This window comes from Callospermophilus lateralis, chromosome 4 (assembly GCF_048772815.1).
Source record: "Callospermophilus lateralis isolate mCalLat2 chromosome 4, mCalLat2.hap1, whole genome shotgun sequence".
Taxonomy (NCBI): Eukaryota; Metazoa; Chordata; class Mammalia; order Rodentia; family Sciuridae; genus Callospermophilus; species Callospermophilus lateralis.
In genome coordinates this window covers 86,362,993-86,385,830 of record NC_135308.1, presented here as the reverse complement: position 1 = coordinate 86,385,830, position 22,838 = coordinate 86,362,993, and the positions used below count along the sequence as shown (strand labels likewise).

At 36.4% G+C, this 22,838-nt stretch overlaps 1 protein-coding gene across 2 annotated transcripts in view; it reads right to left on the bottom strand.

Annotated features, from left to right (window-relative positions):
- Positions 1 to 1,096: 1,096 nt before the first annotated feature.
- Pik3c2g (phosphatidylinositol-4-phosphate 3-kinase catalytic subunit type 2 gamma) overlaps positions 1,097 to 22,838 on the bottom strand; it is a 330,538-nt gene continuing 308,796 nt past the window's right edge. For both annotated transcript variants that reach the window (XM_076852711.1, XM_076852712.1), the window contains 2 exons: positions 14,241 to 14,366; positions 1,097 to 1,249 (listed from right to left, as the gene is read on the bottom strand). In XM_076852711.1, coding sequence (XP_076708826.1) covers positions 1,097 to 1,249; positions 14,241 to 14,366 — 279 coding nt within the window. The remainder of the gene's footprint in view (positions 1,250 to 14,240; positions 14,367 to 22,838) is intronic.

Sequence of the window (22,838 nt, the reverse complement as noted above, 5' to 3'; positions counted from 1 at the left end):
GAAAGGGAGAGTGAATGACGTAGGAACACAGAGAACAATTTTCCAGAAGCATTAAGGGCTTTGTGGACTTGCATCACATTGGCCTGTGTCAGACACTGAAATATTTTTCAATGAAAAGATATTTTTGTGTATATATGGTTAGGCAGATGACTAAACAAACTAGTTTAAATTTCTTTTTTATCTATACACAGCAAAACCTTAAATAAGCAAAGATTTTAATTTTTTTTTCAATATTTGAATGACAGGGACTTAAAACATATATCCCACTTGATTCTCTTGAGGAAATGGCACAATGCCTTTGGTCATAACCTACTTTGCAGGTGGAACTCTGTAGGATTATTTACTCAGGTCATGGTGACTAGGAAGGTAGGTTCAGAAATAAGGAAACTGCTTCATGTGTAAAGATAAAAGGTTTTGATTAGATTGGAGAGTTTCAAAGTTGGAGATCTTGGATTTGGGTATAATGAAGTTGAAAATGTGATTACTCTTCTGAGTGGGAGAAATCCAATGACAATGTATTATTGGTATTGAAGAGAGTAAGAACTGCTGTACAAAGGAGTTTCTTCAACAATTGTATTTAAGAATTTAGGCATTTATATTATGGTTTTCCAAAAGAATATATAACTTTGCTAGAGCTTACCAATTCTCTCAATGAAAATGATTGACAGTGGATATGTACATATATTTAATTTAATGTAAAAAAATCTCGTAAACATAACTCTTGAATTAATTGATAAGATTTATTGATTTGATAGTATTTCTTGGAAAACACAAGTATTACTTTAACCCTGGGCAAACAAAACAAAATATGAAAATATGTTTGATTTAAACTATATATTAAAATTAATTCTTTTTATTATATTTCACAATGAGCACTCCATTTAAGGAGAGAAGATTCTAAGAAAACAAGGAAAGTACAAATGGAGAAAAAACAACTTGAAAAGACTGATTGTGGTTTCTTTTTTCTTTTTTTCTAATGTCCTTAATACCCTATGCTATATTTGACATTAAAGATGTCCTGCTTATGTGACAGAGAGACCTATAAGTGGAAAAATTATAAGTAGTTAATGAATAATGCATATTTTCATAGCAATGGTCAGATTATACTGTTTCCTAGGGGATACCATTTTTCTTCATTGAGTGGGACACTGCAGAGTTGGATGTTAATTGCTCCTACAAATACAGTTTTGCTCTTCACAATAAGCATTAAGACATGTCCTTGGAGCTCTGTGACTTCATCATATACCACCTGAAAATAGAGAGGAAAAATGAAAATATGGCAGATGTGTTTAAATGCATCTCTTTCGAATATTACTTTTAATTTAAAAAAATGTAGCTGCTAATATCTTGTTCCCCGGAGTAGATAGGTTAACGTTAAAATCTTTTATTCCAAATGTTAATCTGAAAAGCTAAAGGTTCTACTAATATAATTGAATTTAATGACACGCTATTTTTCTAACAATCTTAGAATTTACTGATTCCACTTAAAATTGCCTGCTCCAAATTTAGTGAAACTGTAAATTACTCCCTAGGAACAAATTTAAATACTCTTCACTTTTTAACTGTCCTTGAATTTACTGAGTAACATTGGAACTTTAACATCCTCTTTCTGTGTTGAAGGCAAATGAGGAAAGACAGATGAATTTCTACAATTCCCTTGTGCTACTTAAATGTGGTGCAACAATATTTCCTTGTACATATAAAAAAATCCTCTATGAGGATCTTTTTTTTTACTTAAAATTGCTTAATTTTTTAATTATGAACATAAATATTTATTCACCAAAATGTATGAAACTAACAAACAAACAAAAAAACGAAAGAAAAATCTAAACTCCCACCAGGGAGATAATTACAGTTAACATTTGGATGTTCTTTTTGTTTTCTATATATAAGACTCTGACCTGTAATTATAATGCATATGCAGTTTGTGTCTTGTTCTTTTTCATGTGACTATTTTTAAAAAGGGGATCTGTTTTCTAATATCCAGGAAGTTGCAGGCAGTACTAGGGAGCCTGTAAGGGCAAGGAGATGTTACAAGTGCAGTGCTATAAAGGCATCAGTTACCCTTCATGACAGGAGGGGAGGGCTGAATGGAAATCTGACATGGTTGCCAGGGAAACTTCTGGGTACACATTTAGAAAAGGGAGTTTCATATGTTGCTGCAAGCCTGCCTTTTACAAGATAGAAAGGAACTTTCGCAATACATGCAAAATAGAAGCAGAGAAGACAACCTGAAAGGGAAGCCCGCCCTCCGAGTCAACTGGGGGCCTCCTCAGTGAGTGTGGATGTAGGTTTCTGTACCTTCACACAGCACAGACTACCATTTATGAACCCGTTAAGTTATCAATGAAATTCAGCTCCAGATCAATCTGTTAGCTGCCTTGGGCACTGATTCACTTATCAGGTTAAAAATTAGCCCAAAGGACATGAGATGCAATGTAATGTTCATCCAGTCTATGCTGCTCCAGGGGGTCTCCTCTTCCAGAATCTTACTCATATTCCAGACAAAAATAAAATCTTTCCGTTTCTAGCATTGCTCACTCAGATTATTCCATCTCGTTTATTAAGTTCTCCCGGGATAACAGAGGATTTTAAGGACTGCCTTAAGAAACATCTCAAAATCCTACCCCTGTAACTCATATTCTTTAACTACAACTAGATACCCAATATGGCTGGGACAACTTTCCAGGATTTCAGAGTACACTCTTTTTCCTTTTCTCTATAGTGGCCATCTTGAACAGTCAGAATTATCCTCCATTTTTCTTCCTATACCAATTTAAGCAGATGAAGTCTTCCCTTGTTTTACAGAGAAAACAGGGCAATCCTCTTTGTTACTGTGCATGAAGTAGAAAAATGGGATAACTCCAAGCATTAGGCTTCTGGAAAAGTCTGGCTTATAGATTCTGTCAATTGTATAAAGAAGTCATAAAAAATATAAAGTTTTACAAAATATATCAATATCTTATATTTATATGAATCTCTTGTCAACCGTATGTTTTCTCACTTTCACAGTGGTGATAATAGTATTTACCTTTAGCATTGTGGGATGAATCAGTGAAAGAATAATATTGGCCTTACTACAAAGCCTGGTACATATTCAGTAGTAATACAAACATTCAAACTCCCCAAATTTACAGATTTAATGGTTTTTTAACCTGTGATTCACTGTGCAAAGTTATGTTCTTAAAAGTAACCAAAGTTTTATTAAACATATAATTATTGCATACCATAGATGATACATATCTCTTTTAATTCTTTTAATTGCTTTACGGCAATGTTGTTAAAAATAGTACTTTTTTTTTTTTTTTTTTTTTTTACTGTGCAATGAATAGTTAGTGGATAACGCTAGAGAAATACACAGATGAAAATGTTCTTTGAGTTTTTTTTTTTTTAGCCAAATGATTTAATATATATTATGCTTTCACATAAACAGGACCAAAAATGAATTGCTCTTTTAATATCACTTTATAATATTCTTTGCCCGCAGGCATGAGCCAAGTCTTTACTACCTTCTGACAAATGCTGGATTTGTGGTTTTGGAATTATTACATCAAATAGAAAACCTTTAAGTGTAATTAGCATCCATTAGCTTATTTTCAAGCATTTGCTGTACATTATTTGACACAAGGGTCTAGTGAATAATTTTAAAGAGTATTTTCATGATTGCAGTGGAAGAACAATAATGTGGAAACTGGAGTATCAGAGCTGATGAGAAGAGCTCTGAGGATGCAGGATGATGAGAGACAGTTCAAAACCACGAGGACATCAGAACCCTGTGGATGGAGGGACAGCATAGTATGGTGGGGTAAGCATGGGCTTTAGGATCTGGCATTGCTCATCTCAAAAACAAGTTCTGTGACCTCTGGGTCCCAACATCTTCATTTATAAATACAGGTATGCATCACCTAATGATGGGATGTATCTGAGAAACATGTAATTAGGTGATTTTGTTGTTATGTGAACATCTGACTGTGCTCATGCAAACTAACATGTCTACACTGTTGCTAGGTGATATAATCTTATGGAACCCGTTTCTTAAACTTGATTCATCACTGACTGAAATATTGTTATGTGGTGCATGACTGTGTGAATTTCATTATGTTGTGAATATCACATGAGATAGTGAACAGATAACGATAGCTATGGCTTACTGAGTGTACCATGTACCTAGCCTTGTGCTATAATCACTGTATAGAGTAATCTGCAATAGACAAGCTGGGCCCAGTACCAAAGCCTTTGTATTTGGAGGGTGTAATCTCTGCCACGTGGCTTTGTCCCTGACCTAGCCTCTCTCATGTCTGGGTATTAAAATGCTTATGAATACAAATGGAAAGAAGTATTTTTATGAAAAGCTTTGTAAGATTGGTATGCAATGTAGCATCCCCTTGTAATTTTGCTAAGGGATTTATATAAGAAAAGCCAGGTGATCCTCTCTCACTTCTCAGTGCATTGCTCGCCTTAAGCAGTGTAAAGTATCCCAGCTGAGGTGAGTGGCTGATGAAGTGGTCCTCAGTGAGGAAGAGGAAGCAGGTGAGGGTAGTTAAAATATGGTGTCTGGTGTATGGTAGCTCTCTATGCTCTCTAAACAGCATCCAGCCTACTAGCAAGGATGTCTTGTAAAGTGTCCTTGAAAGTGCACAGAAAAAAATCAGAGTTTGGTGCAATGATGGGGTCTTGCATTACAATTGAGAGTGAAACAAAGTAAAATCAGATTTAAAAGTTGTAGACCTTTTCTTGCATTCCTTAGAAATATTATTGTTGTATTGATATACAACAATAGAGCATACTGAGAGAAAAATAAAAATACCGTGGCTTATTTTTCTCTTATAGTTCTCTAAATTCAACCAGCATCCCTCCCAAACTTGTTTATGTGATGACCTCTTACTGTCCTGATGACTATTAAAATAGTCACTTAGGCATGCATTGCTTCAGATTTCTGATAATTTGCATTATATGGAGATTGGAATTGGCTATGCATGGAATCTAGTTTTTACAGTAATTTTAAATGTGTCCAAAGTGTGAATAGTGTGTGCTCATGCTTCAAGTATAGTTTAATTGAGAAAGCACTGTAGTGATTCCTACTCAGTAGGCCGTGGATATACGAAGAACTAGTATCATTTCAAGTCATTAGAAAACTGATGTACACAACAAGTGTTAGAGAATAATCTTCATGCATGTGTACTTACTGCTATTTTCATAATATATAATGTTTGAAAAAATTAAATACTAGTTTATTTATCTTGAATGTTCAGTGGCTTTTTTTATGTGTTTTCTTAGATTGCTAATGCTAAGGTATAGCATGTAGTTTGAGGAATTTCTTGATAGTAAGGTAGGGGGACTTGTACTGTAAGAATATTAAAAGAAACAAGTGATTTATTTCTGGGGGATGTGTATCTCTAGTTATTGACAAAATGACAAATGATAAAATGTCCAAATATATTTCCTTGCTAATTTAAAGAATATCTCTCTGTATGCATGTGTGTATGTATGTATGTGTGTATGTATATATATTTACATTTTATAGACGTTTACATTTTACCTGTATTCTACTCACAGTGTCACTTATAAAACTATCTGAATTATTTCATTACACACCCACTTAGAAGTAATTAAGTGTTAAAGATATTAAGAAAGATGAGACATTTTCCTCATCCTCAAATAGTCTACACTGTAGTCGAAGGAAAAGATGTATAGGACTAAATAAAAGATCACAAGTTGGTGTAAGAGTCCAGGAGGTGAGAGTGTTTACAGAGACCACACCAGAGATAAACTCCAACTTAGAGAAAGGCACAGTGTGTTGAATGGCTGAATGAGTTCATCACAGAGGCCATAGGGGCCATCCAGGGAATGACAAGGTGTCTGGTGTGACCTGGGACTGTGGCCAAATAAGTAGCAACAAAAGGGTATATATTCACAAATTTTTGAATAACATTTGACAAAGGTGCCAGAGAAATTTAGTGGAGGAAGAACTGCTTTGTCAACAAGTGGATCTGGACCAAATAGCATCCATGGTGGGAAGGCAGGGGGAGAGGGAGGCAGACTGGGGACAGACTTGACCTAAGCCTCACACCGTATTAAAAAAATTAACTTAAAATGGATAATAAAATATAAAACTATGGGGCTTATGGAAAAAGTACAGGAGAGAAATCTTTGGGACTTTGTGCCAGGCAGTGTTCTTAGATTTGACACCAAAAGCATAATCCATCAAAGCAAAAATTGACAAGTTAGAACTCATAAAAATTCAGACCTTTCACTCTGAGAAAGACCCTGTGAAGAGGATGAAAAAAACAAACTATGGACTAGGAGAAAATATTTGTAAACCATATATCTCATGAAGGATTAGCATTCAGCATATATAAAGATCTCTCAAAACTCAAGAGTAAAAACACCAACATTTCAACTAGAATATGGTTAAAGACATGAAGACCTATTTCCACAAAGAAGATAGACAGTAATTAAGCCTGCGAAAAGAAGTTTGGCATCATTAGTTGGTCACTAAGTAAATGTAAATTGCAACCACATGAGAAAATTTATACTAGCAAAAGAACTGAAATAAAAAATCATGATAACACCCAATGCTGGAAAGAATGCAAAGAAACCCGATGAGTATACATTGCTGGTTGGAGTGAAGATGGTACAACAGTCCCCTGTACTACTGTGGATACTGTTCAAGACCTCAGTAGATGCCTGACATGACAGATGGTTTTGAGCCCCATGGTTGCTATTCTTTTTCCTGTATCTACATTCCTGTGATAAAGTTCAATTCAAAAATTAGGCACAGTAAGAGCTTAACAACAATTCGTAATAAAACAGAACATTTATAACAATATCCTGTACTAAAACCTATGCGAGTATGGTTTCCTCTCTCAAAATATTTTACTGTACTGTACTCCCACTTCTGATGAAATGTGTGATGACACTTAATAGAAGTATTTAAAAGCTTCTCTTTGGCATTTCCAAATTGCCAGCATCATTACTCTTGTGCTTTGGGGCCATTATTAAATAAAATGAGGGCTACTTGAATGCGGTGATACTGTGACAGTGAATCTGACAACTAAGAAGGCTGCTAAGTGACCAACAGATGACAGTCTGTCCAGCACGGATGCACTGGAGAAAGGGATGATTTATGTCCTATGCAGCAAGATGGGTGGGGGGTGCTGCTTCGAGATTTCTTCACACTACCAGAATGGCACAGAATTTAAAACTTATAAATTTTTTATCTCTAGAGTTTTCCAATTGATACTTTTGGACCATGTTTCACAGAAGTTGACTGAAACCGAAAAAATCAAAATATTGAATTAAAGAGACTACTGTACAGCTTTTCTAGAAAAAAAATACGGTAATTTCCTATAAAACTAAATATACAACTTCTATATACCCTGGAAATTATAACCTTGAATATTTATCCCAGAGAAATTATAATTTTTACCTACACAGGGCCTGTGCATCCATGCTCATAGCTACTCTATTCCCGATAGCCCTAGTTCTAACTAGCCTGATGTCTAGGTGAAGAGTTAAACAATCTGTGGCATCCACATTCCATGAAGTTGAAAAGCCAATTTCAAGAAATTACAAATGATGTATTTCCATTTATGCAACATTTGAAATGACAAAATTATAGAGATGGAAAACAGGTTAGTAGTTGCCAGGGGCCAGAGAAGGGGAGTTAGAAGAAGGGAGATGTCTGTGGCTATAATAGTGTAAATTTAAAAATCCTTTTAAAGATACTGTTCTGTATCTTTGGTGTGGTCACACAAGTGTACAAATATGATGCAAATATGTAAAGCTAAACACACACACACAAGTAGGCATGTAAAATGTGCAATGTAAGTGAGGTAAGTGAATTGTATACATGTTAATTTACTAATTGGGATACTATACTATAGTTATGCCAGATATCACCAAAGGGGAAAGAGGTAGAAGGATATTTAGATCTCTTTGTATTATTTCTTATAACTGACTGTGAATCTATAATTTTCTCAAAATAAAATAAGAAAAGAGTGTGAGGATGATATTGCTCGAAAAGGAAATTCAGGAATATTACTGAGTTCATTCAAAGGGAATGAATGCCACATTTAAGATTTTGAACATCTTATATAAGGCAAGAAGGAAACTTAAAGAACATTAAACAGGGTAACAATAAATACAACTAGTTTTTGAAGGGCACCTTAGGTAGAAATGTGAAAGATTTAATTAAAAGACACAAGACAGGAGGCAGGTAAGGCTATTATAATGGCTAAAGTGACAAGGACCTCAAATACAGAAGACATATGAGGCACAGAAAAGATGATGGATTTAAGAGGTTGCACCAGTAGAAGTGAGAAAACTTGGTGATTAGCTGAACACATAAGTAAGGAAGAGGGAGATGTCACTAGAAGGAGCCTTTTGAGATGTCAAAGAAAGAGGAAAACCTGGCTTAATGTGCCTGGAAATATTTAAATGAAGCTCCCCAGTGATCAGAAAGAGTACAGGTCAAAAGCTTGAGAGTGAAGCCATGACTTGAGGAATAAATTCAGATGCGACTTCCATGCAGATGATAAAAGAAAATGTATGAATACATAAGAATTTTGAGGCCATATATAGCCATCCATTGTTATCCACGGTGGACTGGCTCCAGAATTTCCAAATTCAAGGATGCTCTTATATAAAATGCATAGCATTTGCATATTGCTGAGAGCCATAGCCAAGTAGGAATGACGCATGGCAATTTCCTTGTCAGCCTACCCAATGTTGCTTAGAGGGAGGACTCTCCATTGTGGAAATGGGCTTGCCTTGGACCCAGGTCATTTACAGTGACATTGCATGAATGTTTGAGAGTTTTGGTTGAAAGGTGACCCTGCTCAGGGATTAGGGTGGGTCCGGGTTTAGGGCGGTTCCAGGTTTAGGGTGGATCCTGCTGGGAATAGGGCATATCCTGCTGCCTCAGGCGCCCGCTCCTTGAGTTCCCATTGAGTTCTCATGGGATTCAGAGGGTATTTGGTACACAGAGCCCAGTGGAGGGTGTATTTTCCCAGAACGTGCGTGTAGAGTACAGGTGAGAGTTCGAGAATAAAGAGTTGCTGTTTGAATCTGCAAGGCTTTTGTGGTGGCTCGGTTATTTTGTGCCCAGCCAGACTGCGGCAGCATATAATCTATGCATACCCTCCTGTGTACTTTAAATCATCTCTAGATGATTCATATTACCCAATATAATATAAACTTTGTATAAATAATTGCTGTACCATAATGTTAAGAAAAAAGTCTATACATATTCGGTATAGACAAAAAGTTTATTTTTCAAATGTTTGATTCACAGTTGGATGAACCCTTGGATGTAAAATCTACAGATAAGGAGGGCTGACTGTATATGAAAAGGAGGTGAGGGTCGATCATGGAACTCTAGCAAACAATATATATTTTAAAATTTTCTATTAGTGACTAGCAAACAGTATTGTAAAGGGAAAGATGTCAGTAAAATAACATGAGGTAGTGGTTAAAAAAAAATGGTTCTTATTTTTAAGCCTGTTGATGTGGTGAATAACATTTATTGATTTCCGTATATTGAACCAACCTTGCATCCCAGGGATAAATCCTACCTGATCATGGTGCACAATTTTTTTGATATGTTTTTGTATCCGGTTCGCCAGAAGTTTATTGAGGATTTTTGCATCTAGGTTCATTAGAGATATTGGTCTGTAGTTTTCTTTCTTTGAAGTGTCTTTGTCTGGTTTAGGAATCAGGGTGATGTTGGCCTCATAGAATGAATTTGGAAGTTCTCCCTCTTTTTCTATTTCCTGAAATAGCTTGAAAAGTATTGGTGTTAATTCCTCTTTAAAGGTTTTGAAAAACTCTGCTGTATACCCATCCGGTCCTGGGCTTTTCTTAGTTGGTAGTCTTTTGATGGTATCTTCTATTTCCTCAATTGATATTGGTCTGTTTAGGTTGTCAATATCCTCCTGACTCAATCTGGGCAAATCATATGACTTAAGAAATTTATCGATGCCTTCACTATCTTCTATTTTATTGGAGTATAAGGATTCAAAATAATTTCTGATAATCTTCTGTATTTCTGAAGTGTCTGTTGTGATATTGCCTTTTTCATCCCGTATGCTGGTAATTTGAGTTCTCTCTCTTCTTCTCTTTGTTAGCGTGGCTAAGGGTCTGTCGATTTTATTTATTTTTTCAAAGAACCAACTTTTAGTTTTGTCAATTTTTTCAATTGTTTCTTTCGTTTCGATTTCATTAATTTCAGCTCTGATTTTAATTATTTCTTGTCTTCTACTTCTTTTGCTGTTGTTTTGCTCTTCTTTTTCTAGGATTTTGAGTTGAAGTATTAGATCATTTATTTGTTGGTTTTTTCTTTTTTTAAGGAATGAACTCCAAGCAATAAATTTTCCTCTTAGAACTGCTTTCAATGTGTCCCATAGATTCCGATATGTTGTGTCTGTGTTTTCATTTATCTCTAAGAATTTTTTAATTTCCTCCTTGATGTCTTCTATAACCCATTGATCATTCAGTAACCTATTGTTCATTCTCCAAGTGATGCATGATTTTTCCTTACTTCTTTTATCGTTGATTTTCAATTTCATTCCATTATGATCAGATAAGATGCATGGTATTATCTCTACTCCTTTATATTGTCTAAGAGTTGCCCTGTGACATAATATATGATCTATTTTTGAGAAGGATCCATGTGCTGCTGAGAAAAAAGTGTAACTGCTTGATGTTGGGTGGTATATTCTATATATGTCAATTAAGTCTAGGTTATTAATTGTGTTATTGAGCTCTATAGTTTCCTTATGCGGAAAAAGCATTCGACAAAGTACAGCATCCCTTTATGTTCAAAACTCTAGAAAAACTAGGGATAACAGGAACATACCTCAACATTGTAAAAGCAATCTATGCTAAGCCTCAGGCTAGCATCATTCTGAATGGAGAAAAACTGAAGGCATTCCCTCTAAAATTTGGAACAAGACAGGGATGCCCTCTCTCACCACTTCTGTTCAACATAGTTCTCGAATCACTGGCCAGAGCAATTAGACAGACGAAAGAAATTAAAGGCATAAAAATAGGAAAAGAAGAACTCAAATTATCACTATTTGCAGATGACATGATTCTATACCTAGCAGACCCAAAAGGGTCTACAAAGAAACTATTAGAGCTAATAAATGAATTCAGCAAAGTGGCAGGCTATAAAATCAACACGCATAAATCAAAGGCATTCCTGTATATCAGCACCAAATCCTCTGAAATGGAAATGAGGACAACCACCCCATTCACAATATCTTCAAAGAAAATAAAATACTTGGGAATCAACCTAACAAAAGAGGTGAAAGACTTATACAATGAAAACTACAGAACCCTAAAGAGAGAAATAGAAGAAGATCTTAGAAGATGGAAAAATATACCCTGTTCATGGATAGGTAGAAGTAACATCATCAAAATGGTGATATTACCAAAAGTTCTCTATAGGTTTAATGCAATGCCAATCAAAATCCCAACGGCATTTCTTGTAGAAATAGAGAAAGCAATCATGAAATTCATATGGAAAAATAAAAGACCCAGAATAGCAAAAACAATTCTAAGCAGGAAATGTGAATCAGGTGGTATAGCTATACCAGACTTCAAACTATACTACAGAGCAATAGTAACAAAAACAGCATGGTACTGGTACCAAAACAGGCAGGTGGACCAATGGTACAGAATAGAGGACACAGAAACCAATCCACAAAACTACAACTATCTTATATTTGATAAAGGGGCTAAAAGCATGCAATGGAAGAAGGATAGCATCTTCAACAAATGGTGTTGGGAAAACTGGAAATCCATATGCAACAAAATGAAACTGAATCCCTTTCTCTCGCCATGCACAAAAGTTAACTCAAAGTGGATCAAGGAACTTGATATCAAATCAGAGACATGGCGTCTGATAGAAGAAAAAGTTGGCTATGATCTACATACTGTGGGGTCGGGCTCCAAATTCCTCAATAGGACACCCATAGCACAACAGTTAATAACTAGAATCAACAAATGGGACTTACTCAAACTAAAAAGTTTTTTCTCAGCAAAAGAAACAATAAGAGAGGTAAATAGGGAGCCTACGTCCTGGGAACAAATCTTTACTCCTCACACTTCAGACAGAGCCCTAATATCCAGAATATACAAAGAACTAAAAAAATTAGACAATGAGATAACGAATAACCCAATCAACAAATGGGCCAAGGACCTGAACAGAAATTTCTCAGAAGAGGACATACAATCAATCAACAAGTATATGAAAAAATGCTCACCATCTCTAGCAGTCAGAGAAATGCAAATCAAAACCACCCTAAGATACCATCTCACTCCAGTAAGATTGGCAGCCATTAGGAAGTCAAACAGCAACAAGTGCTGGCGAGGATGTGGGGAAAAGGGTACTCTTGTACATTGCTGGTGGGACTGCAAATTGGTGCGGCCAATTTGGAAAGCAGTATGGAGATTTCTTGGAAAGCTCGGAATGGAACCACCATTTGATCCAGCTATTCCACTACTCGTTCTATTCCCTAAAGACCTAAAAAGAGCACACTATAGGGACACTGCTACATCCATGTTCATAGCAGCACAATTCACAATAGCAAGACTGTGGAACCAACCTAGATGCCCTTCAATAGACGAATGGATAAAAAAAATGTGGCATTTATACACAATGGAGTATTACTCTGCATTAAGAAATGACAAAATCATAGAATTTGGAGGGAAATGGATGGCATTAGAGCAGATTATGCTAAGTGAAGCTAGCCAATCCCTTAAAAACAAATGCCAAATGTCTTCTTTGATATAAGGAGAGTAACTAAGAACAGAGTAGGGAAGAAGAGCATGAGAAGAAGATTAACATTAAACAGGGATGAGGGGTGGGAGGGAAAGGGAGAGAGAAGGGAAATTGCATGTAAATGGAAGGAGACCCTCAGGGGTATACAAAATTACATACAAGAGGAAGTGAGGGGAAAGGAGGGAAAATATAAGGGGGAGAAATGAATTACAGTAGAGGGGGTAGAGAGAGAAGAGGGGAGGGGAGGGGGGAGGGGGGATAGTAGAGGATAGGAAAGGCAGCAGAATACAACAGACTCCAGAATGGCAATATGTAAATCAATGGTTGTGCAACTGAAGTGATTCTGCAATCTGTATATGGGGTAAAAATGGGAGTTCATATCCCACTTGAATCAAAGTGTGAAATATGATATATCAAGAACTATGTAATGTTTTGAACAACCTACAATAAAAATTAATTAAAAAAAATAAATAAAAGTCAACATGCAAATAAAAAAAATGGAGGCGAATTAAGAAAAGGTAGATTAATTCAAGAAACAAAAGATAGGATTCAAGAAATACTGCAGTCAATAGTGCTGCTACATCTGGAGGGGAGAGGAGAGCCTGAGGGATCATCAGATTTACCAATTAGGAGTCTATTGATGCTGTCTGAATTAAGTACTAGTAATAAAGATCAGAATTCACATTTCAAAGGATTAAAGGGTGAAAAGGCAGCAATGAAGTTAGAGTTAGCTGTGTGGGTTAAGTTTGCAAAACTTTGGAGATGACAGGGAGGGAAAGAAAGTTTGCTTAGAAAGACTGAGATTAGGAAGTTCTTTTTGTTTTAAAGATTTCAGAATTGAGCATTGGAACATCTAATCAATGAGACAACCATAAAAAAAGAGCAAATAATTGAATGCACAAATACAGAGGAAATTGGAAAAGATGGATTCAAGAGAATAAATGCAGGGGTTTGCCTTAGAAAGAAGCTAGGGGATTGGATGTTCCAACTGTACACTCTAAATCAATTAAAGAGCTATTTATAATATGCATAAACTTTAATTTGTATTTTGTATTTGTTAGTTTTTCAAAAGAGATTTAATGAGATTCACTATTATACACAGGATTGTTTATGATAAAATTATTAAGTAAAAAGAATCAAGTAAGGGAGAATAAGGTTAGAGAAAATAAGATGAGGACAGGAATAATGTTTGTATGCAAAATAAGTCTCTGGCTCTTGCTGGAGGTTAGCTGCAATTTGGAAATTGGTTCATAAGAGCTTTGAAAGCAGTATCTGTATTTTCCAGTTCCCATAGCATCTAGAACAGTGATCAGCATACTGTGACTATTTTGGGAAATATCTTCCTTTATGGAATAATGCTGCCAATTACTGCAAATTCTCCATATTTGGTTGTTAAGCTAAAAAATGGTAAGAAAAATACAAAATGACTGGACAAGAGATGAATCATACTTACAATTTCATTGTAAGTGGGGTCGGTACATTTTGAAACAGATTTTGTTTTCCTCCTACGAACTTCACTGGGATATGGTAAAAGATAAAATTCAACATGTGCACTGGGCGCAGAGCCATCTGGGAGATGCTGCAAAGGAAAATGGTTATAAATATTAATGTGTGTTGCTATCAAAGAAAACAAATACATAGCTACTAAATATCCAGACCAAAGGCAGGATCAGGATTTATTACAGTTACTCTGTTTATCAGAAAATAAGAGAAAAATCAAAAGAAATACATCATTGCTTGAAAATTATCCCAACTACAGTTTAAAAGAGAAAAACTGTCTATCTTAAATTAAGCATTGTGTGAGAGAACTATGTTTGAAAGTCCATTAAACATAATTTACTGTAATTTTTTACAATAAAATTAAAATTTGCCTTTTTGGCAAACATGGTTAAGGGATGAATATTAGTCAGGAGAGACAGGAACTAGGTACTTCAGGATACTTACTGCACATCACTTGAGAATCAAAAAAAATCAAGTTTAAGACAAAATGAGATATGGCATTTAATGATATGTATATGCATGTTATGACATCACATTTTAAGGCAGTTTAATTAACATAGCAATTGGACCAACAACTTTAATATGCTTGCAAGATTTTAAAATGTATATTGTAATTTTATTATTTTAGTTACTTTTTAATATATTGGGTAATTCTTCTTAAATTACACCAAATGGAGCTCCATATTTGACTCAGGAGCTGCCTCTTTTAAGAGCAAAGCCAAATGGATGGATTTCTGGACTCCTACCTAACTTCCCTGATTCCCCCTTTCCCTACCTTGGTTTCAGAACTTCCCTCCTTCTTTTATAACTTTTTCAAATCTATTATGGATATTTTATTTCTTAATATATGATTTGGAGAATAAGCCCATTTAAAAAAATAGAAATTGCTATACTTGAAGGAAATGGATTCAACCTTTGTGATTTTTAAGTAGCCCAGCCTAGCCTCAAACTTGTAATCCTCCTGCCTCAGGCTCCCAAAGAGCTGGGACTACAGGTATGCACCATTGTACCTTACTTCTTTGTGGTTTTGACCAAATGGAGAGAGTAAACAATACGAAAGCTCTGAAAATCTAGTTTGACAAAATGAGAAATGTTCATATAATTTTCATTTGATGATGATGATTTAAAAGTCAAACTTGAGGAAATTAAGGGTTTACTTTTGTTTATTATGTTCTATTAAATACATTAAACCGGTAATTTTCAACAAATTTATCTTAATGCCCTGAAACACAGTGATATTCACTTGTGAACATCCACTACCACCTCACCCCCATGAGCTTTAATTTTATATCTTTTGTTGGGATTCAAGAAAGGATACCGTAAATCAAGTAAATACGATACATATTATTTTAAGACTAACTTTATTTGATTGAAATCACTGGAATGATGTAATTTTCCATGTCACAGAAAGAATCTGCTATTACTATTTGAGAAGGGGATTTTTGTGTGTGAGAGAAGAGTGAAAAGGTAAAATTGTTTTTGCTTAGTTTAATTCTTTCTTGTCTTTGTGGGGCTTGAGGCCACTATACCTCTAACAACTTTGTGCTCCAACTTAATGGTTAAATCATGTTTCTGTATATATGCTTTCTAGTTGGAAATATGGTCTTCCAAAATTTACAACTAGGTGGCTTTATGCAGGTATGATGGTTAGTTTTGTGTGTAAACTTGACTTTGTAATGGGATGCTAAACATAATTTCTGAGTGTGTCTGTGAGGGTGTTATGTGGCTCAAGAATCACATAAATGACCTAAAACCTTCTGGATTGCCCTGAAGGAGAGTCTTGTCCCCTGCATCTATAAGGCTGAGATTGCTTAAAATTAAATGCAGAATCTCATCCTGTTAGTGGTTGAACAGCAATGCAAGTTGAACTTCCAGCCGCACAAAGTGTCTACTGTAAAAGTGAGAGCATACATAAGAAAAGAATGGGATCCTGTAAGTTAGATGTGTATCTATGGGGAGACCCTGATGAAGGTAGGGACATGAAGCTCCTAAATTGTGATGCTGCTTTTTTGTCAGTGGAAGTGGCCTCCCTATTACCAGTGGTGTTGGGCTCTCCACTCCTTTCTGAGATTACTAATCCTACACTGCTTCAGGAAATGGTAATGGCCTCATCTGGAGCAGTTGTCTTGCTGATCTTAGAACTCCACCCCATCTGTCTTTGACTCTACTATAATAAGACTCAAGTCCCAGCAGGTCCTGAAAGGTGAGGTTTGAGATATGATCCATGGGGAGATCTGCTATACTCCAAAAGAACTACTTGAGTTTTCTAATTTATAAGGCAGAAATCTGGGAATCATGTACGGTAATGGATACTAAGAGAGTGGGATAACAGTGCAAGACATGGAAATGCTAACAAGTTGAATTTTTTTGTTATGAGTTTGCATCATAGGTCTATTATGGCATCCTACCTAAATGACAACTCTTTTTTTTTTTTATTTTTGAGAAACAGAACTTGGCCTACCAGTAGTTCTTTTTTTTTTTTTCTATTATTAGTTCTTATTAGAGACTGAATACTTAACCATTGTCCACCAAGTTGCCATGTGCCCTGAGGTGTCTAAAATGAACTGGGTGTTATCTGATCCACCAAACAATAAAGTTGGGTGTGCACAGCAACCCTGTGTCATCAAATGCAAGTGGCATATAGGTGACTGGGCCTGAGTAGGCCCCAACTACACAAGAAGTTACATGAAGTGGTCCAAATACCCAAGGTTTCTACTCTTGCTACTCTGTCTTCTTTCTCTGATTGTACCCAAGGCTTCATGGACAGTCACCTATGATTAAAAAATATATATTTTTGGTGCTGGGGATTGAACCCAAGGCCCTGCGCATGTTATATACATGCTCTGCCAAGAAGTCTCTCTCTCTCTCTCTCTCTCTCTCTCACACACACACACACACACACACACACACACACACCTCTCCTGTCCCAAGTTCCATATGATTGAATGAAGAGGAAGAGAAAACCAAGACCTGCTTCACAGATGGTCCTGAACAATAGGTAGCCACTATCTGACAGTGCACAGCTAAAGTACTACAAGTCCTTTATGCGACATCTCTAAAGAATAATGGTGAAGGGAAATCCTCTCAGTGGGCAGAATTTCAAGCAGGTCACTTGATTTCACTTTGGAAGGAGAAATGGCCAGATGTGTTTATACACGAATTAATGGGCTACAGACAATGATTTGGCTAGATGGCCAAGGACTTGGAAAGAACATGATCATATGATAATTTGGAGAAGAGGTATGCAGGTAGTTTTCTCTGAAAAGATTAAAAAAAAGATATGTACTATCTGAAAGCTTAACACTTGAATAATCAAGTACATAGGATCACCCGTTCTATAGATACCAGTCAGCCTCTTTTTTCCAGATCCCAAAGTAGCCATGGTGACAGGGGTAGAGATTTTTTCATGGGCCTAACAACATGGACTTCTATTCACCAAGGCTGACCTGACCTGACTATAACCACTACTGAGTGCCCAACCTGCCAAAAGCAGAGACTGACACAAAGGCCTGAAGATGCTGCCATTACCTGAGCCAGGCAGCTTCCTGATGGTAGGTTGATTATATTGGACCATTTCCATCATGGAAAGGTAACATTTTGTCCTTATTAGAAGAGAAATTCTGAGTATACATTTGTTTTTCCTGTATACCTTGCTTCTGTCAGAACTATTAGGACTTAGACCATCTGTACTCCTGGTTCTTAGGCCTTTGAACTTGGACTGGAACTACACAACCAGCTTTTCTGAATCTCCATTAGCAGATACCAGTTCGCGGGACTTTTTAGTCTCCTTAACCCCATGAGTAAATTCCACCTAATAAATTTCTTTATGCCTCTAACTCTATCTTTTCTTTATCTGCTTCTTTAATTATTTGTATCCTGTTACTTTTGTTCCTCCAATGAACCATGATTAATACAGCAGATATCTTAACTTTTCAGTGGATGGTTTTTCTCATCTGCTAAGTGAGGATAAAGAGGATGCCTATCTCATAGGATTTTAAAGATGAAATAAAATAATGAAAATAAACCTTGAGATGTGAGAACAGTGCTTGAAACAGAGTTAAGACTCAGTAAATGCTAGTGCTATTTTTATTTCCTATAAATTAAACATGAATATGCTAGGTGCACTGATTGGACACCTAGCATATACCTAGGTATCCCTAATATATTATGACATTTCTGTAGAGCAGGGTCTCTCAACCTTGGTGCTATTGACATTTGAGGCCAGATAATTACTTTAATTCTTTGTTGCAGGAGGCTGTTCTGTGCATCACAGGATGTTTCAGCAGCATTTCTGCCTATATGTATGAGATGCCAGTAGCACCATTTTTTGGTGGTCAACCAAAAAATGTCTCCAGACATTGCTAAATGTTACCTTGGGGACAAAATTGACCCTAATTGACAGCCACTGATGTATATGACTCCCAAAGAAGAATCTCTTGTTGATCCTAGAATCTTCGCCTATAGACATATGGATGTTTCCACCTGAATGTCTTCTTGGCATTCTTACACTCAATTCTAGTGAAAATCTGTCTTCTATTCTTCCTTATTACTCCAAAACAGATTTTTTCAAATTCATTAAAATCTTGTTAAGTAATAATCTCCTTGGTGCCTCCCTTGGCCCTGGTTCTCAAATCTAAATATGTACTAAAATATATTTTCCTTTTTTTTTTTTTTTTTGCCCTGTTCACCTGCCCTCACAGATTTTGCTTTGTGATGTGTTACAACTGGATTTTAGTTACTTTAAATCTTCCAGTCTTTCCAACTCTTTCCTCCCTTCATTCTGTATGTCACTGGTGTACTTAATTTTCCCATAAAGCCTATTTGGTCCTGTCACTTCTCTTCTCACAATGTTCAAGGATCCCCCACTGCCTGGAGATTAAACTCCAAGTGACGGAAGAGGAAAAATCTTTTATGTACCCTCCTTCACGAAGCATCTACCCACACTCAAGCTTTGGGCTTCTGTTTTTAAGATAGTGCCCTTGACAAGGTCCTTGAATATTCTGGACTTCTTAGAAAGATAGAAAAGCACAGGTCTCCATTTAAGTCAGGGGCACATATCACGGGAGCAGCAACCTTCGTTTGTCCTTTCACATCTTTAAATGCAGAGAGTGATTCCTTAAGTATTTAAGAGAAACTTTTTTTCCTGCCAGTGCAGCTGTGTTATCAACATCAACTTTTCTACTTCTTACGGGCATCATATCCTGTTCCTTAAAGATCTCAAATAATTTATTAAAGAATTCACTAGCCGTCTCCTTGTCAAATAATTCTCATTTTACCCTTTGCCCTTATGTTTATGCAAATTAAATTTTACTTTAAAATGATTAAATAACCCTTACTTGTCTAACTGTCTTAACCTGAGATTTCTTTACTCTGGCTTTATTTTGACCTTCACAAAGACTTAATACTGACATGGAGAACAAGAAGGCTTAGAAATACAGAGTTCTCAATCAGAGCCCCATCTGATAGGTCAGGAGTTTCCTCCTGTCATCCAAAGGACTTCTTATTGCAGGAATTGAAGTAAAGTAACACCATTACTTTCTTCTAGAATTCAGGCAAATGATTCTACTGTGCTCAGAAGGTAATGCGAAATTATCTAGACTTACCTTTTGTTGGTCAGACTAACTCTGAACTCAAAATATTCTAAATTTGTTATTAAAGTCTTTATTATTTTCTATGTTATAGAAAATTATAAGTTTATCATCTTCCTTATGAAATTAGAAATTATTTAATGGAAGATGCACTTCTTGTTCTACTCCCTCCCATTTCTTCTGGGCTTTATTTTGTTGGTTATTTACCTTTCTGAGTCCACCCTAAGAATCTTCTTCAAAGCTTTAAAATCTTTCTAAGTCTCCAATCAAAATGTTTAAATCCTCACTAATAGCAGTCTTCTCTCAAGCACAGTGCTTGGTAGATGATGGATAGTAAAGATGGTCATGTCTGTCAATTTTTTTTTTTAGAAGTTGGCAGACAAGGCAGAGGTTCATTGAAAGTGAAAAAAAACACTTTAGGAGAGCACAGTAGGGTGAACTTCAGAATAGCTCAAGGCCCCCTCTATACAGTGGCACTCTCTTTTACTGGATTGTACTAATCTCCTTCTTCCCAGGGTGCATCTGGGGTTGATCGGCACCTTGACTGCCTGACTCTTAATTCTGAGAAGTGCCTCATCATTCCTGTATGAACATCGCCCATCACCACACTTACGCAGACCCAGAAAGCAGAGCCTACTACTCATGTAGGCCATGTGCTATAGCCTGCTTCTCTTAGGCTACAGACCCCTACAACATTTTACTGTACTGAATCCTGTAGGCAGTTGTAACACAATGGCATTTGTGTACTTAACTATATAGAAAAGGTATAGTAGGAATAGAGTATAAAAAAGTAAAGTGTGGTGCATCTGTATAGGTCATGTGCCATGAATTGAGGTGGCAGGACTCGGAGCTGCTCTGGGTGAGGCAGTGAGTGGGTGAGTGAGTAGTGGGTGGATGTGAAGGCCTAGGATAACCATGCACTACGGTGGGCTTTATAAACACTCTACATTTAGGCTACACTAAGTTTATAAAAGAATTCTTTCTTCAATAAATTAACCTTAGCATATTGTAACTTTTATGTTACAAACTTTTAGTTTTTAAAAAACCTTTTGACTCTTTTTGTAATAATAATGGCTTGAAAACAACTATAACCACTGTGTGTTTTATATTCTTATTCTATTAGTTGTTTTTCTATTTTCACTTTTTAATTTTTATTATAAAACCTGGGCCTACGCAGGCTCAGGGTCATCAGCATCGCCGTCTTCCACCTCCACATCCTGTCCCACTGGAAGGTCTTCAGGGCAGTAATATGCATGGAACCATCATCTTCTATGGTAACAATGCCCCCCCCCTTTATTTGGAATAATATTGAGGCTCTTCATCAGGAGTTGTTACTATTTTCAGAGATTTTTCCATGGTATTTTTCTTGGCTTATTTCTTTTTTTTTTTTATCATAGATTTGCTTATAAGCAGATAATGCACCTTGAATGTTCCCGTCTATTAATGCAAACTTTTTTGTGTTGAAATCCATATTTTTAAATCTGTTGAGGTCTGCAAAAGCATCTGCTAAACTCTTCACTGTGAATTTTCTTGGGGTTCTTTTTTTTTTTTCCTTCTTCTGCAGTTTCCTTTTCTCTTGCTTGTACACTGTGCATTCACTAGGCCATAGGAAATATTCAGCTGCATTATGATCTTATGGGACCACTGTCATACATGAGATCCATCATTGACCAAGACACTGTTATGTGGCACAAGACTATACCTAATTATCAAATGACTGGATGAACAAGGTTTATAATCATAATGTCTAGCACTTTGAAAGTGCTCCATATGTTGAATCATTATTTACAATACAATAGAGAAATAAGATTTCATTCCTAAGATTTCATTAAAGTAGTTTCTTTTCTTTATGGCAATGTAATAGCAAGCAATAAAAGGTCCATTGCAGGGTAAAGTGGATGTATCTTGAGTCCTACTTTTAAGTTTTATCCTAGCTAATAATCCAGAACAACTAGCCATTTGAAGACATGTCTCTGATAGATTGGTCTTTCTCCTCCAAATTATTTGAGTTTGTTGTTGATCAGGAGTAAATGTGTCAAGGTCTGCTTGTTATATATAATATTTCCGTGTTAAAAAACTTTAACTTAATCCTATCTCTAAGATCATATTCGACAATTATGTACTTACTCTCCTTTATCCTATGCCTTCCCTTCCCCTCCCTCCCTTCCTTTCTCCCTCTCTCTTTCCCTTCCTTCTTTCCTGTGTGCTATCTCTGTCTCTGTCTCTCTCTCGTCTTTCTTTCTCGGTACTGGGATTGAACCCAGGGGTGCTTAACACTGACTCACATTCCCAACCCTTTTAATTTTTTATTTTGAGACAGAGTCTTGCTAAGGTGCTGAGGCCTTCACTAAGGTGCTGAGGCTGGCTTTGAACTGGCGATTGTCCTGCCTCAACCTCCCCAGCCCCTGGGATTACAGGCATGGGCCAACCTTTTCAACTCCCTTCTATTGGAGCTGGACTGTATGGATAACATCATTATTTGGACTTGATCTCAAGATGAACCCTGAAACCATCCTCACTTTCACCTGGAGACTTGACCCCTAATTTCTGTGCTCCTCTCCTTAAGGTCTTCCTCACCTTCTCTTTGTAGTTCTCTCCATTAACGCCTTAAGAATTCATTATCAAATGAATACAATATGCCATTTAAATCTCCTTCTGGGAGCTGATGAAGACTTACCCATTTCTTGGGGGTTGTGCTGTATTTCTGTGCCTCCTCTTATCCCTGTGCAATTCTCCCCATCTTGCCTCTTTTTGATAGAATACAAGGAAGGAACAAAAAATAGCAGGAAAATTTCCTGCTAATATTAGGTATTAACATTTAATCAAAGAGTGACCTTATAGGGACCCCTGGGTAAAGGGCAAGGGCTGGATCCATATTGACACCAAACATTCCCTACAGAGGGAATTGATGTCTCAAATATGTGTACTACTTTTTTTTTTATCAAATGTATGTCAGTGCTTTT